The 14,094-nt window shown below is 43.1% G+C and overlaps 1 protein-coding gene across 4 annotated transcripts in view; it reads right to left on the reverse strand.

Annotated features, from left to right (window-relative positions):
• Lpin2 (lipin 2) overlaps positions 1-14,094 on the reverse strand; it is a 94,501-nt gene that overhangs the window by 6,539 nt on the left and 73,868 nt on the right. For all 4 annotated transcript variants that reach the window (XM_045142798.1, XM_045142795.1, XM_045142796.1 and 1 more), the window contains 10 exons: positions 13,591-13,936; positions 11,440-11,539; positions 7,378-7,565; positions 6,161-6,254; positions 5,283-5,352; positions 3,899-3,988; positions 3,003-3,085; positions 2,008-2,152; positions 1,234-1,382; positions 603-689 (listed from right to left, as the gene is read on the reverse strand). In XM_045142798.1, coding sequence (XP_044998733.1) covers positions 603-689; positions 1,234-1,382; positions 2,008-2,152; positions 3,003-3,085; positions 3,899-3,988; positions 5,283-5,352; positions 6,161-6,254; positions 7,378-7,565; positions 11,440-11,539; positions 13,591-13,936 — 1,352 coding nt within the window. The remainder of the gene's footprint in view (positions 1-602; positions 690-1,233; positions 1,383-2,007; positions 2,153-3,002; positions 3,086-3,898; positions 3,989-5,282; positions 5,353-6,160; positions 6,255-7,377; positions 7,566-11,439; positions 11,540-13,590; positions 13,937-14,094) is intronic.

Consider the following 14,094-nt stretch of genomic DNA (forward strand, 5'->3'; position numbering starts at 1 on the left):
TGATGTGAACTTCACTAGTACTTTAAAGTGTGTGCGGCACCCAGGCTGAAAGAGCAAGGTCTAAAATGGACCAAAACATGGATCACCTTTAAAGGACACATACAGGGGTCTTATTTGCAGGATAAAGAGCACAGTTACACCTGAATAAATGATGTATTTATAATTTGCTATCATGGCATTCCCAACTCATATTGATGGTAGCAACACACATTACCAGATCACCTTTATTCACAGGCACTAAAATTCCACAAAGGTCATGGCATGGTTTTACATCAAGAAATGTTTTCACATGTGCCTGTACTATTTACTCCAAGAAGTATAATTTTAAAAGGCCCAGTAAATAACCTGAAGATTAAAATCAGTTCTTTTGCTACATTCTAGCTAAAAATAATTGGATTCTCATTATACATGAAGTGCCAAAAACTCAAAGCTGAGAGAATGTAGGCAAAAGCTGTACCATGATGGCAGGTACACACAGCTTCCATTCTGTGAATGGGAGGCTATAAATACCCAGTTTATGTGGGCTGAACCTTTATGCTGTTTTCTCTAGTTCTTGATTCAAGCTCACTGGAGCAAATGGACACACAGGAAGAACTACTCACTCGTTGATGGAATGGTAGAGCTTTGCTATGCCCTGATGAGTCCAGTCTTTACCCAGTTGTGGGAGAATCTGCCCCAGAGCATCAGACCTGAGAAGAGGGCAGAAAAAGGAAGAAACAGCTATCAGGGAGCAAGCAGACAAAGAAAGCATTTCCCACTTGGCTGAATGTGAGCTGTCAACACTGGTTGGGGGAGCAGTCTAGGGACACCCTATCAAGCTGATTTCATCATGTCTTCATGCGACAGCAAAGAGCCCTGTTAAAATAAACCCACTGAAGTGTTTCTAAAAGGAGTCACATGAGAGCCTGACATTCATTTTCAGAGATAAGTTACCACCATACACCTTCTCTATCTCTTCCCGAATCCCAACAATTCATTTTCTTTGAACATCATAATCTAGAGACTAAATACCCAACTCTTTTCAAAATTTATTTTTGATTAGTCATTTATATGGTTCCACCCATCTAATCCCCATCCATAAAATGACTCCACTGGGACTACTTTCAGACATCTTAGGGAAGATGGTTTCCAGGTCACTCCTTATTGTGGCTCAGGGCTGAGTGCCCCCAACACTAACTGTCCCTCCCTGGGCACAGGACTGTTTCCTGCCATCCACAGTAGGCTCAAGCTTACTTCGTGATTGTTCCATCAATATCAGAAATGATGATCTTGTCATTCCAGTTCCACAGGTAAATGGTGCCTGCACAACGGCAGGTACCCTGATACTGGGTTGTGATACTGAACACAACGTCATTGGGGCCATCATGGAGCTTCAGTTTTGCCTTTTATACAAAGCACATGAATAAAGAAAATGAGCTGAAAGCATAGTTTTTGGAACAAAGTCTAAAGCTTTACAGCAAAACTTAGGACAGCGGGTGGGGGGATATATATGAATCAAAATACATTATGCACATGCATGAAAATGTCATAATGAAACCCATTATCATGAATAATTAACATATGCCAATAAAACCTAAGAGCATACAAAGTCAAGGTATGTGGTTTCTTTGGTGTGAGCACGCAGCTCAGCCCAGGGCAGAGTATGCTTATCATCTAGGCAGAGGAAGCCACTACTGGAGGATTGGTCTGTGTTTTCAAGGATTTGCTGATTCCCCACAAAACAAAGCCTCCTGGCTTCCTTTAGTACCTGAGATCACTGTCGTGGCCATGGCCCTGCTGGACCCAGAAGGCCATTTCATAATAAAAAATGTCTCCTATAATGTCACTGCTCCACTGCTGTGGCTCCCAAGAGATAGCATGCTGTGCAGTGCTACGTGAGCAGCATTAAGATGTACCAGGGACGTGTGCAAAAAATACTGATTCCTTGGTTCACTCCCAGAAGCTGAGGCAGGGGTCTGGCTCGGGACAGATGTTACTACTGGACCCACAGGATCACTCGAGACTTACGATCTGCTCCGAGGAGAGCCGGAGAGACTTCTTATATGACGTTGTACTGCAGTGACTGAGAGTCTCCATGGGGATGGTGTCCACTTTGATCGATTCCTCAAACTCCTGTGACCCCTCATCACTCGATGTGTCATCCTCGGCTGGCCTATTCAATATCACAGTTACTAAGATGCAGGAAGGTGTTCTATCTACTGATGGCAGGTTTTAGTGTTAGATCAAGAAGGTAAAGAGAGTCACATGACCATAAATCCAGCCCTCAGGAGCTGAGGCAAGAGGATCTCAAAGCTCAAGGCCAGCCTGGGTTATTACACATACTACCTCAAAAGCACTCAATGTTTTCTAGGATGACAAGTGCTGTTTCTGACTTGCCCCTAACTATGCACACCATTTACTGAAAAGGGCAATTTCTTCCCCGTGTAAGTGGCACAAAATTACTTTCTGCCTTTGACTTATTTTCTGCTATGTCTAGTGAATGCTACAAGGTCTTCCACTCTTGTAGACATGGATGTGTATGTTTTAAAAAGTATAGATTATCAAATATAGATATACTGATTTTCTAAAAACTGTTGGGTCTAGGTTGCCACGGGGAGTTAGAAGATGGAGAGAGAACTTGACCGCTAGGCAGCAAGCAGCTCTTCTAAGGCCAGTTAACTCAAATATCCAAAGGAGAAAACATGCACCCCACCTCGCCCTCCAGGTTCCTTGGGAAGGGTGGGGTTCACAATCCCTTTTCATAGCCCTACCTTTTCTGGCAGCTGGTCCATGGCTTTGTGATGGGGGGGGGGAGGTATTTAGGGAAGAAACTGATAAGGTTTTAGGAAAGCAGCTATTATCTACTGAGTGGCACTGACAAACCACTTTAATGTAATATCTATCTGTAGGAGTGTGCTGTTTCTGACTAAAAATAAACAAAATTGCCAAGATCAACTTTGATGTAGTGGCCAAGTGGGTAATTTCCAAGTGTTATGAGCTGGGAGAAAGGACAGAGCCCTCACCTGGCACTGGTTGGCTCCTTGGAGCTTGACAGGAGGTCACTGGTCGGCGGTACCTCAGACTTTCCCTCCTTGGTCTCTGGCAGCTAACAAGAAAGACGATAATGGCAATGTGCAGTGTTTTCCTACAGACGAGCCTAATTCAACAGCAGCCCTCACTAGGAAAGAGAAAACCTGAATCCACAACTGAAAACTCAGCAAACAGGCTTTCTTTACTTTGAGCCAAAGGACAGAAACCTTAGTGAGAAATTGTGTGCTGCCATGCAAAAATTGGTCTGTTCCATGGAGCCAGCAGTGAAGACATTTTACAAGAGAGCTACTTCAAGTCAGAAAATGCAAGTTGCCCAGAGGTTGGGTCCCTGTCTATACAAAAGCCAGGACCACGCCACAGAAGTGACTGGTGCAGCAGCCTTCTCCTGGGAGTCACTTGGCACCTCCCGAAGGGCGAGAAGGCAGCTGGCCCATGTTGACGTGGGCATGAGCTTGGTCCAGGCAAGACTACCCTCCTGAAAGCTGAAGAATAGTGGACAGAAACCCCCCAGACCGCACTCTAGAAGGAATCAGAAACAGGTGTGACCTGCTGCTCAGTTGGGTGGTTCTCTGACAAGCTCTTCTACTGGCCCTGGGTTGCACATGGGTCTGTGCAGGGCTACAGCCTCCGTACACCAAGGTCAGCTCAGCACCACCCCTTACCCAGCTCTATCCTCTCTGTGCCCACACCCACACCATAGAATGGCACTTCAGACATCCCTTGTCCTGGGCTGCAGACGAGCATCAGCATAAGCAATTGCACTCAGAAACTTCAAAAGCAGTGACCGATAAAGCTGCAAAATAATGCACTTAGCTCACTTTCTTGTATGTGGTACAAAGGATTTTTGAATAAATGAAAGATTCATCACCTGCTTGGTCATGCTTTCTCTCTTTCGCCAAAACCACCAGCGTCCAGATTTCTTTGGCATCTTGTCTTTAACCCACGACTCAACAGTGGCCTGTAAACATTCCATTTGGGGGAAAGTGGGTAATTTAGTGACTGAAAGCACTTGACTCCTCTGTACTGTTAGTCTGTGGGATAGCACCTTCTTGTTGAATGAGTGATGTTCTGCATATCCCCCAAAACACTCTTGGAAAGAAAGACCAGGTCCTGCTTTGGTGGTGAAGCCAAGTGGTCTGACCACAAACTTTAAGGTCCTGGAAGCAGGCCAGCAGGCAGCTCTCAGTTCTGTTTGGCTAATAAGGACTGGTTGGTGGGCTGAAGGTTCTACGTAAAAGGTGTCTTGATCTGACCATATGGGTGTCATGTTTCTGGTGACCATGTGACTCTAGTTTTGCTGCTGCTTTTCATATTAATGTGAAGAAAACTTTTTCATTGATTCCATTTTTTAACTTATTAGTAAAACCTCCCAACTTTCCCTCATTTTCTTCTTTTTTTTTCTCCTTTCTTTCTTCTCTTCTCTTCTCTCCTCCTCCTCTCCCCTCTTCCCTCATTGGCTGGTTTCACTCTCTCACTCTTCTCTTTCATGGTGCTGCAGACTGAGCTCTGGAGTCACGTATTCCAGGCAGGTGCAGTACCACTGAGCTCTATTCCTAGCCCAAACCTCTGAACTTTTCACACATAATCAGGTAACAGTAGTACAGATACTTAACAAAAATGAGAGGAGGGCTGGAGAGATGGCCCAGCGGTTAAGAACACTTCCTGTGAGGCTCAAGAGATTGCTCAATTTACTGGAATACATGTCCGAAGCCTCAGTCGTGCAGGTGAGCAGAGAGTGGGGTCACCGGAGCACCGAGGTCAGTATGAGATCACCGCTCAAGACTGCGTGAGGAGTGGTAGAGTGGGACACCGCATGTCCTGCGCTGGGCACACACACTACACACAAATAGGCCCATAATACAATGTTTTTTTAAAGTGAGGAAATGTGGCAAGTCAGGCAATTTCCCAAATTTTAGTAACACACATAGTAGTTTGGATCTTTTAGATGAGATGTTAAACTTTCAATTGAGACTGGAAAGATGGCTCAGTGGTTATTGGTGCTTACTTGCAAAGCCTGAGGGCCCTGTTTGATTCTCTAGTACTCATGTGGAGCCAGATGCACAAAGAGGCACGTGTGTCTGGAGTCTGTGTACATGGCAGAAGGCCCTGACACATCCATGCTCACTCTCTGTCTTTCTTTTAAATAAACAAAGACATTAGAAAAACTAAACAGAACCTAATTCAACAACACAGACATGAGTTTTCTGTCAGCTGTGATTACTTTGAAGCAGCTTCAGATGTAGATCACTCACCTTCGGCAGGCTCTTCTGGAACACTTGCAAGCTAAGGATCATAGGAGCAGCAAGAGCCCAGTTATAGTAACTGTAAGAGAAGAAAATTGTGGAAATACAGAGATGGTGTCAGAGAAGCAAAACAAGGCTGGGAGAGGGAGCAGTAGAGGAAAGTAGAAAAATAACTATCAACTTGCTTATTCTTTGTAAAAAAAATTTTTTGTTTACATTTATTTATTTATTTGAGAGCAACAGAGAAAGAGGCAGACAGAGAGAGAGAGAATGGGCGCGCCAGGGCTTCCAGCCACTGCAAACAAACTCCAGATGTGTGCGCCCCCTTGCGCATCTGGCTAACATGGGTCCTGGGAAATCAAGCCTCGAACCGGGGTCCTTAGGCTTCACAGGCAAGCGCTTAACCACTAAGCCATCTCTCCAGCCCTCAACGTGCTTATTCTTTTCAACAAAAAGATAATTAATTAAAAAAAGATAATTAATTAATTAAAAAGTAATTAATTTTTTTTCATGTGAAAATTTATTGCTTTAAGAAATAGGGTTGACTCCTTCATTTCCCCTTCGTCACCACCTGCCTGCTGGCCTGTTTATACACAAATGTTCACAAAGAAAAACTGGGATGGTCAAAAACAGCACAGAGTTGGGCTGGAGAGATAGCATAGCAGTTAAAGTGCTTGCCTGAAAAACCAAAGGACCCTGGTTCTATTCCCCAAGACCCATGTAAGCCAGATGCACATGGTGGTGCATGTGGCTGGAGTTAGTTTGTAGTGAGTGTAGGTACTGGCATGCCCATTCTCTCTAGATGCCCTACTCTCTCAAATAAATAAAAATAATTATTAAAAAAACAACAGCGGGTATTTAACAGTGATCAAGGCGAGATTATTTACCGGTTATATATCCGTATTACGAGGTTAGGATTGTCGATAAGTCCAGGGTTTTCTGCAAATTCGTGGTAAGTAATGATATGCTCCATGAATTTTTCTGTAATGTAAAATAATGGCCTCCTTGGTACAGAACACAAGATTTTCTGTAACAGATAGTCACAGTATTTTTTGCAGTGTAGAAATTTTTTCAGAAAGTTAACTTTAATACCCAAAGTCAAAACATTAAACACCTTTTTTTGCCCCAAGGCAAGTAGGAAACTTTTCTATCCTCCCCATTTTCACCCAGCCTGTTTTTATCATACCTTTAGTTCCTCTCAAAGGGAAAGACCAAGGATGGTGCTGGTTATGGAAAGAAAAGCTTCCCTCTGGGTTTTTCTCAAAGTGCGGACATATTAAAAGTTTAGTTTAAAATGAATGTAAAATTGTCAGATATGACACCTCATGTCTGTAATCCCAGCTACTAGGGAGGGTAAGGTAGGACAACTGAGGGTACTGGCCTTCCTGCACTACGTAACAAGTGCAAGGACAGCCTAGGCAACTTGGTGAGACAGTATCTAAACGAAGATAAAAAGAGAGTGCTCCATGGTACAGTATATGCCTAACATGGGTAAGGTCCAGTGCACTGGGGGAAGAGCAAGAACGTGGGACAAAGCCACTCACGGGTGATCTCTCCTGCCTCCAACCTGTTACTTTCTCAGCTTACTCTGTTAGGGGCTTGTGGTCACCTTTCAAGCCTCAGACACAAAGTAATCCTACTTGTTTTGGCCAGGAAGAGGGAGGACCATCACTTTTCTACAACCTCAGGGCTTCTCAGCACCCACCCTCATGTCTGAGTGCTAGTGCTTACCAGGAAGGCAGCTGGGCCCTAGTTCCACAAATATTTCAACAACCTTACAGATGAGAGAGACTCAGCAGTGTGAGATCTGATCTTGCTGCTCTCAAATTCTCAATTTGAAATCATTCTTCCAAGTACATCCCCTCCACAGCTACCCCAACAAGAGACACATTGAAGGACAAAAGGATCTGATAGTTTAGGAAGACAGCTGATGCCCAAGAGCAGTAAAGAGTATACATACCTTCAAATAGCTAAAAGTAAACTTTTCATTAATTTTTTCCATGCCAATAACTCACTGAGCTTATGTCTGCACACAAAGTCAGATTTTCAGTCAAACAATGACCAGGCTGCTTTCTGGGGTTGTAGCAGGGCAAGCACAGCATACCTTTAGAAATTTCTCCATTCTCACTGAGGCCTCCACAAAGGGAGAGGGTGACATCGGGCAAGTCCATGGCAGAGTCTGAGAGGCACTCAGTGCCACTATCTGCAGCTGCACTTCCAACAGACTGTGGAGACTGGGAGCCAGACAGCGTGTCAGACTCGGGCCACTGCCTGGAGCCTGGGTCTGTTTCACTGTGGGAGGACAGACAGATACAGAGACACACATACACACACAGAGAGAGACAGATTTGTTTGATCACAACATTTTATATTTCTATTTTTTGGCTTAGGGCACATAGTCATCTGGAGACTCAAGTCAAACAAGATATCCCTTAAGAGGCAATGGATGAGTAACCAGAAAGACCGCCCCCCCGCCCCCCGCCCCCGTCCCCGAGGTAGGGTCTCACTCTAGCTCAGGTTGACCTGGAAGTCACTATGTAATCTCAGGGTGGTCTCAAAACTCACAGCAATCCTCCTTCCTCTGTCTCCCAAGTGCTGGGATTAAAGGCGTGTGCCACCACACCTGGCAGACAGACAGATCTTTTCTTAAGGTATATTTAGAATGAGGTCATACATGACATTCTGGATACTGAGAAGTTCCTGTTCATAAGAATCACTAGTCACTAACCATAATGTCATCATTTCAAATAGGCTTTCTGATCGTAATGAAAGGATTTTGTATTTATTTGCGTTTCCATAATGAAAATGATAAGCTTAGTTAAGAAAAATCTGAAATTTATCAACCTTATGACCTTAAATTACAAGAAAAAGGCATGGTATATGTCCTGCAGAAAATTACTGTAGGCCAATGCTGTATATAAAAAGAAAAGGAAGACCTGTTCTAAATTCCTCTTAATATTACCTATAAGTAAATTAATAAAAAATCAGAAATTAAGTAAGAAAAATTCCTTAGGAGACTAGATCCATGACAAAAAAAAAAAAGTAGTGAGAAATAAACTGGAAGTAAACTGTCTTTACAGCAGTGAAGTCCAGAACTCAGAAGGAGGTTATTAACTTTTTTTTTTTTCCTAGGTAAGGCACAGAAAGCCAGGTGCTAGGACTGGAGAGATGGCTTAGTGGTTAAGGTGTTTGCCTGAAAAGCCAAAGGACCCAGGATCTACATAAGCCAGATGCATGCATCTGGAGTTCACCTGCAGTGATCAGAGGCCCTGGCAAACCCATTCTCCCTCTCTCTGCCTCTTTCTCTCTCTCAAGTAAATAAATAAATAAATAAATAAAAGTTTAAAAAAAAAAAAAGAAAAGAAAGCCAGGTGCTAGAAGGTGACCAAAACGTAAACTTTTTGAAAAGCCGGGCATGGTGGCGCACGCCTTTAATCCCAGCACTTGGGAGGCAGAGGTAGAAGGATCGCTGTAAGTTCAAGGCCACCCTGAGACTCCATAGTGAATTCCAGGTCAGCCTGGGCTAGAGGGAGACCCTACCTCGAAGAAAAAAAAAAAAAAAAGAATATGTAAACTTTTTGAAATGGAGCATACAACTGGGATGGCACATCACATTTTTTAGTTACAAATATTTACTACTTGATACTTTTTAAATATATTTTTATTTGACAGGGAAAGAGGAAGGGAGGGAGAGGAAGAGGCAGAGAGAGAATGGGCGCGCCAGTGCCTCTAGCCACTGCAAACAAACTCCAGACGTGTGCGCCCCTTGTGCATGTGGCTAACGTTTTGAGTCCTGGAGAACTGAACCTGGGTCCTTTGGCTTTGCAGGCAAATGCCTTAACCGCTAAGCCCTCCTTCCAGCCCTGCTCTACACTTTCTTTTTTTGGTTTTTCGAGGTAGGGTCTCACTCTGGTCCAGGCTGAACTGGAATTAACTCTAACATCTCAGGGTGGCCTCGAACTCACGGCGATCCTCCTACCTCTGCCTCCCGAGTGCTGGGATTAAAGGCGTGCGCCACCACGCCGGCTCTACTCTACACTTTTGATGAAGTATTTAATGCCCCATTTGAGATATTTAAACTTTGTTGTCTTTTTCTAGAAATTTTGTTTTTTTTTTTTTTTAAACACTAGGACTGAGTGCAGGGTCCTCATGCATGCTAAGCAAGCACTCTGTCTGCACTACCTCTCCAGCCCAAGGATGTGTAAGGTTTTATTTAAAAAAAAAAAAAAAATCAAAGCAGGAACAATTAGCATGAATCCCTGAAAGTGCTAGCAGTTGAGTGTGAGGTAGCAGAGTAGACACGTCTTAAGTTCAAAGAAGTTTCAAAATGACTTGTTTTATTTTGCACTGAATGAATGAAAGATTGACTTAGGCTTAGGGAAATGTTCTCTAATAGCAATGCACGCTCGCTTCCAAATACTGAGAGTAAATGGATGGAGAGAGCCTCCTCCTCACTAGAATGGTTAGAAAGCCATGCGTGCTGAGAAACAGTAAGTTGGGGAGGGCAGGGAGGAGCAAGGCCCATGCCGTGTGTTCGTTAAGTGGTCTCCTCTCTCACTGGGCACTTGATGAGGCTCCTCTTGCAGGTGGGCATAGCTGGGTGACTGAGCCATGGACGTGGACATGGACAGTAGCTGTGCTGCACAGTCCTCAGGTGAGGTTCTCTCTCCTTTCCTACCTCCTGCCAGAGGCCCTGAGGGGACGGTGAAACCCTGAGATGAAGAGGGTCCATGTTCCTGAATACATGGGAGCTGAGGAATTAAGCTCAGGTGATCTCAGGCCCCCTCAGGCCCTCACACACTCCTACCTGCTGAGCCATCTGCCCAGCCCTCAAGTCATACTTTCTGTGGAGAAAAAGTTGGGCATTCCTCTAAGGTAGAAATGAACCTGGAATGACAGTTCATGTATATTATATTTAAGGTTCATGTTCAAGTCATTTAAAGATCATGACAGTGGTGGTTTGAATGTATGTCCCCCAGTTGATTCAAGTTTATTAAAAGCTAGTAATTTGGATCTCCAGCCACCTGGCTAGAGGAGGTGTCACTGGGCTGATCCCAGGGTCAACCCTAAGGTCTGGGGTGGATTTGGAATTCCAGCCTGAAGATACGCAAAGGGCCTGGGCTTTGCCTGGAGTTCAAGTGTGCGTGCTTGCTTACAGTGCTGGTGGTAGCTTTGCTCTCTCTCTGTTTGGATCTATGAAAAGGGGGCCAACTTCCTTTGCCACTATGGAACTTCCCCTGGATCTGTAAGCTTTCAAATAAATCCCTTCTTCCATAAACTGTCTGGTCTGGAGGTTCATCCCAGCAATGTGAGGCTGACCGCTGCAGTGAGGATGGGAACCAACGGTGGACAATGTGAAGAACTCACAGTCCCCTGGAACTGCGCCTCACCAGACCCAGGCTAGAGTTCAGAAAAGGCCTCACACTCTTCCGAGGAGTAAAGCTATGCTTATTTTTTGTAAAATGTTCACAAATAAAGATGTATCATTTAAAAACATATAAATAAATATAATAAAATAAATTTCCCCAAGCACACCGAGTTTGCTATTAATAATTATAAACAGGGGGATGGAGAGATGGCTCAGCAGTTAAGGTGCTTCTTGCAAAGCCAAATGACCCATGTTCAATTCCCCAGTACCCACGTAAAGCCAGGTGCACAGTAGCCCATGCATTTGGTGTTTGTTTGCCATGCCTAGAGGCCCTGGTGCACCAATTCTCTCTGTTTCTCTTCTCTCGCTCTCTGCTTGCACATAAATACATTTTAAAAACAATTGTAAACAGCACTGGAGTCACATATCCTTATAAAGGTTTAATTAGTCTGTCATTATATCAAGTGTCTTCACACATAGTACACTGTTAAAGTCTATAGTCAGAACATACTATTTATGAACTGCCAAACCTAAAGCAATAATCAGATTTAGCATAAAGACAAACACTGTGCTCCTTTTCCTCTAATAATAATAATTATGAACTATTTAGAATATCACAGCACTGTTCACCTTTTTTTTTTTTTTTTTTTTTTTTTTTGGTTTTTCGCTCTAGCATAGGCTGACCTGGAATTCACTATGCAGTCTCAGGGTGGCCTTGAACTCATGGCAATCTTCCTACCTCTGCCTCCCGAGTGCTGGGATTACTGTTCATTCTTGAATACACAACATACATGTTACCTTTTAGGAAAATAGAGTGCTGCTACTTCTGGTTCTAGGGCCTTTAAGTCATCAAGGTAAATATCATCAGGTCCCTGGTGCTGACTTCTCTTGTGAACACCTATTTTTATGTGAAAAACAGGAGAGAAAAGTTTAGTTATTTCCCTTACAATTCTGTAAGAAAAAAAAAAGATGGACCATTTACTTAAAGCAAGGCCCTGAGACCACTTTCCCACACTGCAGTGAGTGTTGGGAGGAGTGTTTGTCAGTGACAATGTATTGTGTTTCAAGGGAGAATGTTATTATTAGATTGTATCTTCTAGGGTATTTAAGGATGAAATGTCATGATGTCTGAAATTAAGTTTTAAATAGTTAAAAAATTTACAGTGTGTGAGTTGAGAATTGTGGAGGAAGAAAGCACTCTAGCAAGCAAGAAGATGTGCCAAGTAATGATATTTCAGTCAATGGACCACATACACACTGACAGACCCATAAAATTATAATTAACCTAAAAATTTTATCCCTTGTGATGATGGATGCTGGAGGAAATACATCTACTTGTTGCCAGTCCTGTAGTAGTATATAGGACATGCAATCATGCACCATTTACAATACTTGATAAAAATGACTTGTGTTTTTGATATTTATCACTACATTAGGGTATATATACGTACGCAGAAAAAGTTTACTGTAAAACAGTGTGCCACATTACATGTAGCCTGTATAGCTCATGTGTGCTGTGTCTCAGAGGCCAGGTCCACTGACTTGACATACTACCTAGGTTTGTGAAGAACACTAGGATGTCCACACAATACTACATTGTTTAATGACATACTTTTCAGGCCATATTCCTGTCATTAAGTGATAAGTGACAAAATGTGCCAGGTCCTTCCCTGTGTGCAAGACTGCAAGTCATGATTTCCTATGTTCACGCTAGAAAAACTGGATGGTCTCCTTAACAGTACTTAAAAGAGAACAAGTGATAATAGTTGTTTGGTGAAAGACTTGACAGATGTCAAGTCAGGCCACCATCAGCTAGCTTATGGTCATATTTGGCCACAAACACCCTTGACAGTCCCATTCTTTTATCTCAGACAACTTATTTTTAAATGAACAGCTCTATACCTGTAGAGGATATTTATTAAAACAGTTTGTGTCAATGTAACATTTGGTGTTTGAATTTGTTTAAAAAAATTTTTTTTGTTCATTTTTATTTATTTGAGAGAGAGAAAAAGAATGGGCACGCCAGGGCTTCCAGCCATTGTAAACGAACTCCAGACGTGTGCACCCCCTTGTGCATCTGGCTAACGTGGGTCCTGGGAAATTGAGCCTTGAACCCGTCCTTAGGCTTCATAGGCAAGCGCTTAACCGCTAAGCCATCTCTCCAGCCCTGAATTTGTTTTTAAAGTGAAGCAGGTATTTGGCTTTGTATCGATGGGCAGCTTCAGATAAGGTTTTGCTTCCCTGCACAAAGGATTCAGGGCTCAGGTTCTACCTCACTGTCTCAAGGATCCGTGGAGAACTCTAAACACTCAATGTTCTGAGGCTTGGATTTCAGAAGTGAGTCAAGAGATGGACTCTTCCTTCTCCAGACTAATGTTAGGAGGGAAATTAAACAAAAACCCCGCTGACTAGTGTACATTTATTTTTTAATCCATACCACTGCAAAAATAGTTCTTAACTGGACATTAAGCAAATGTTTCAGGAGAAAACAGGTTTTTTTTCTCTATTATATAAAGCCATCTTATTAAGATTTCACTTCACTGACATATCCAGTTAATAATCAAATGCAAGTTCTGAACCTTGGATAGGATCTAGGTCTGGAAAAATAAACTCGTTAAAATACTTAGTATATCTGGGGGAATCTATGAATTCTTTAAGAGGACAATGGTACTACCATAATCACTGACTCACAAGAAAATCATTTATTTTCTTGGCAAATACTTCTCAAAGGCCTCTTGAGTAGGGTCAGAAGACAGGAGAGACAGTTTAAAGCTTTGCTCTGATGGAACTTACACAGTAACGGAGCAGTCACAGTAGATAAGTCATCCCAGTCAATACATGGCAGGTTCTGACTGGAGAACACAAGTAGGAAGGCAGCTATCACACATTCTTGGAAACACTGACTTAATGCGCCTTCTAAACCCATAGCATGTGATACCTAGCAATTACCTTTCTTCTTGGATGGTGAGTCTACTTTAGCTGCTGGTCTGGGCTCTGAGGGAGCCTCTATGAGGGCTGGGCTGAGAAGGTGGTCGGCATCCAACAGTGAGGAAATCTGAGGTGTCTCAGGAGGAGGCTCGAGAAGTTCTGCAGCAGAAGTTGCATCGCTCAGCTGCTTACACAAGGATCTGGGTTTGGGTTTCACTATAGTACAGATAGCATCTTCAGCGGAAGCATCCTTCTCCACTTCTGTTAGGAGGTTGTCCTCACTGGGGATTACCCGAAAATGGGTATTTTCTGATGGTGTGATTGTAGCTGTCTTAGGGTAATAGTCATATCTTTCTCTTTTGCTGACCTAGAAAAAAAAGTCAGATAATTGCGAAAGTATTAGTTATGATCTATTTCTCATGCATTAAATGTATTTTTAATATCTATTGGGGGGGGTAGAAAGAAGGAGGAAAGGAGGGAGGTAGGGGATGGGCACGCAAGGGCCTCCAGCCACTGTGAACAAAC

The sequence above is a fragment of the Jaculus jaculus genome, chromosome 2, assembly GCF_020740685.1.
Source record: "Jaculus jaculus isolate mJacJac1 chromosome 2, mJacJac1.mat.Y.cur, whole genome shotgun sequence".
Lineage (NCBI taxonomy): Eukaryota > Metazoa > Chordata > Mammalia > Rodentia > Dipodidae > Jaculus > Jaculus jaculus.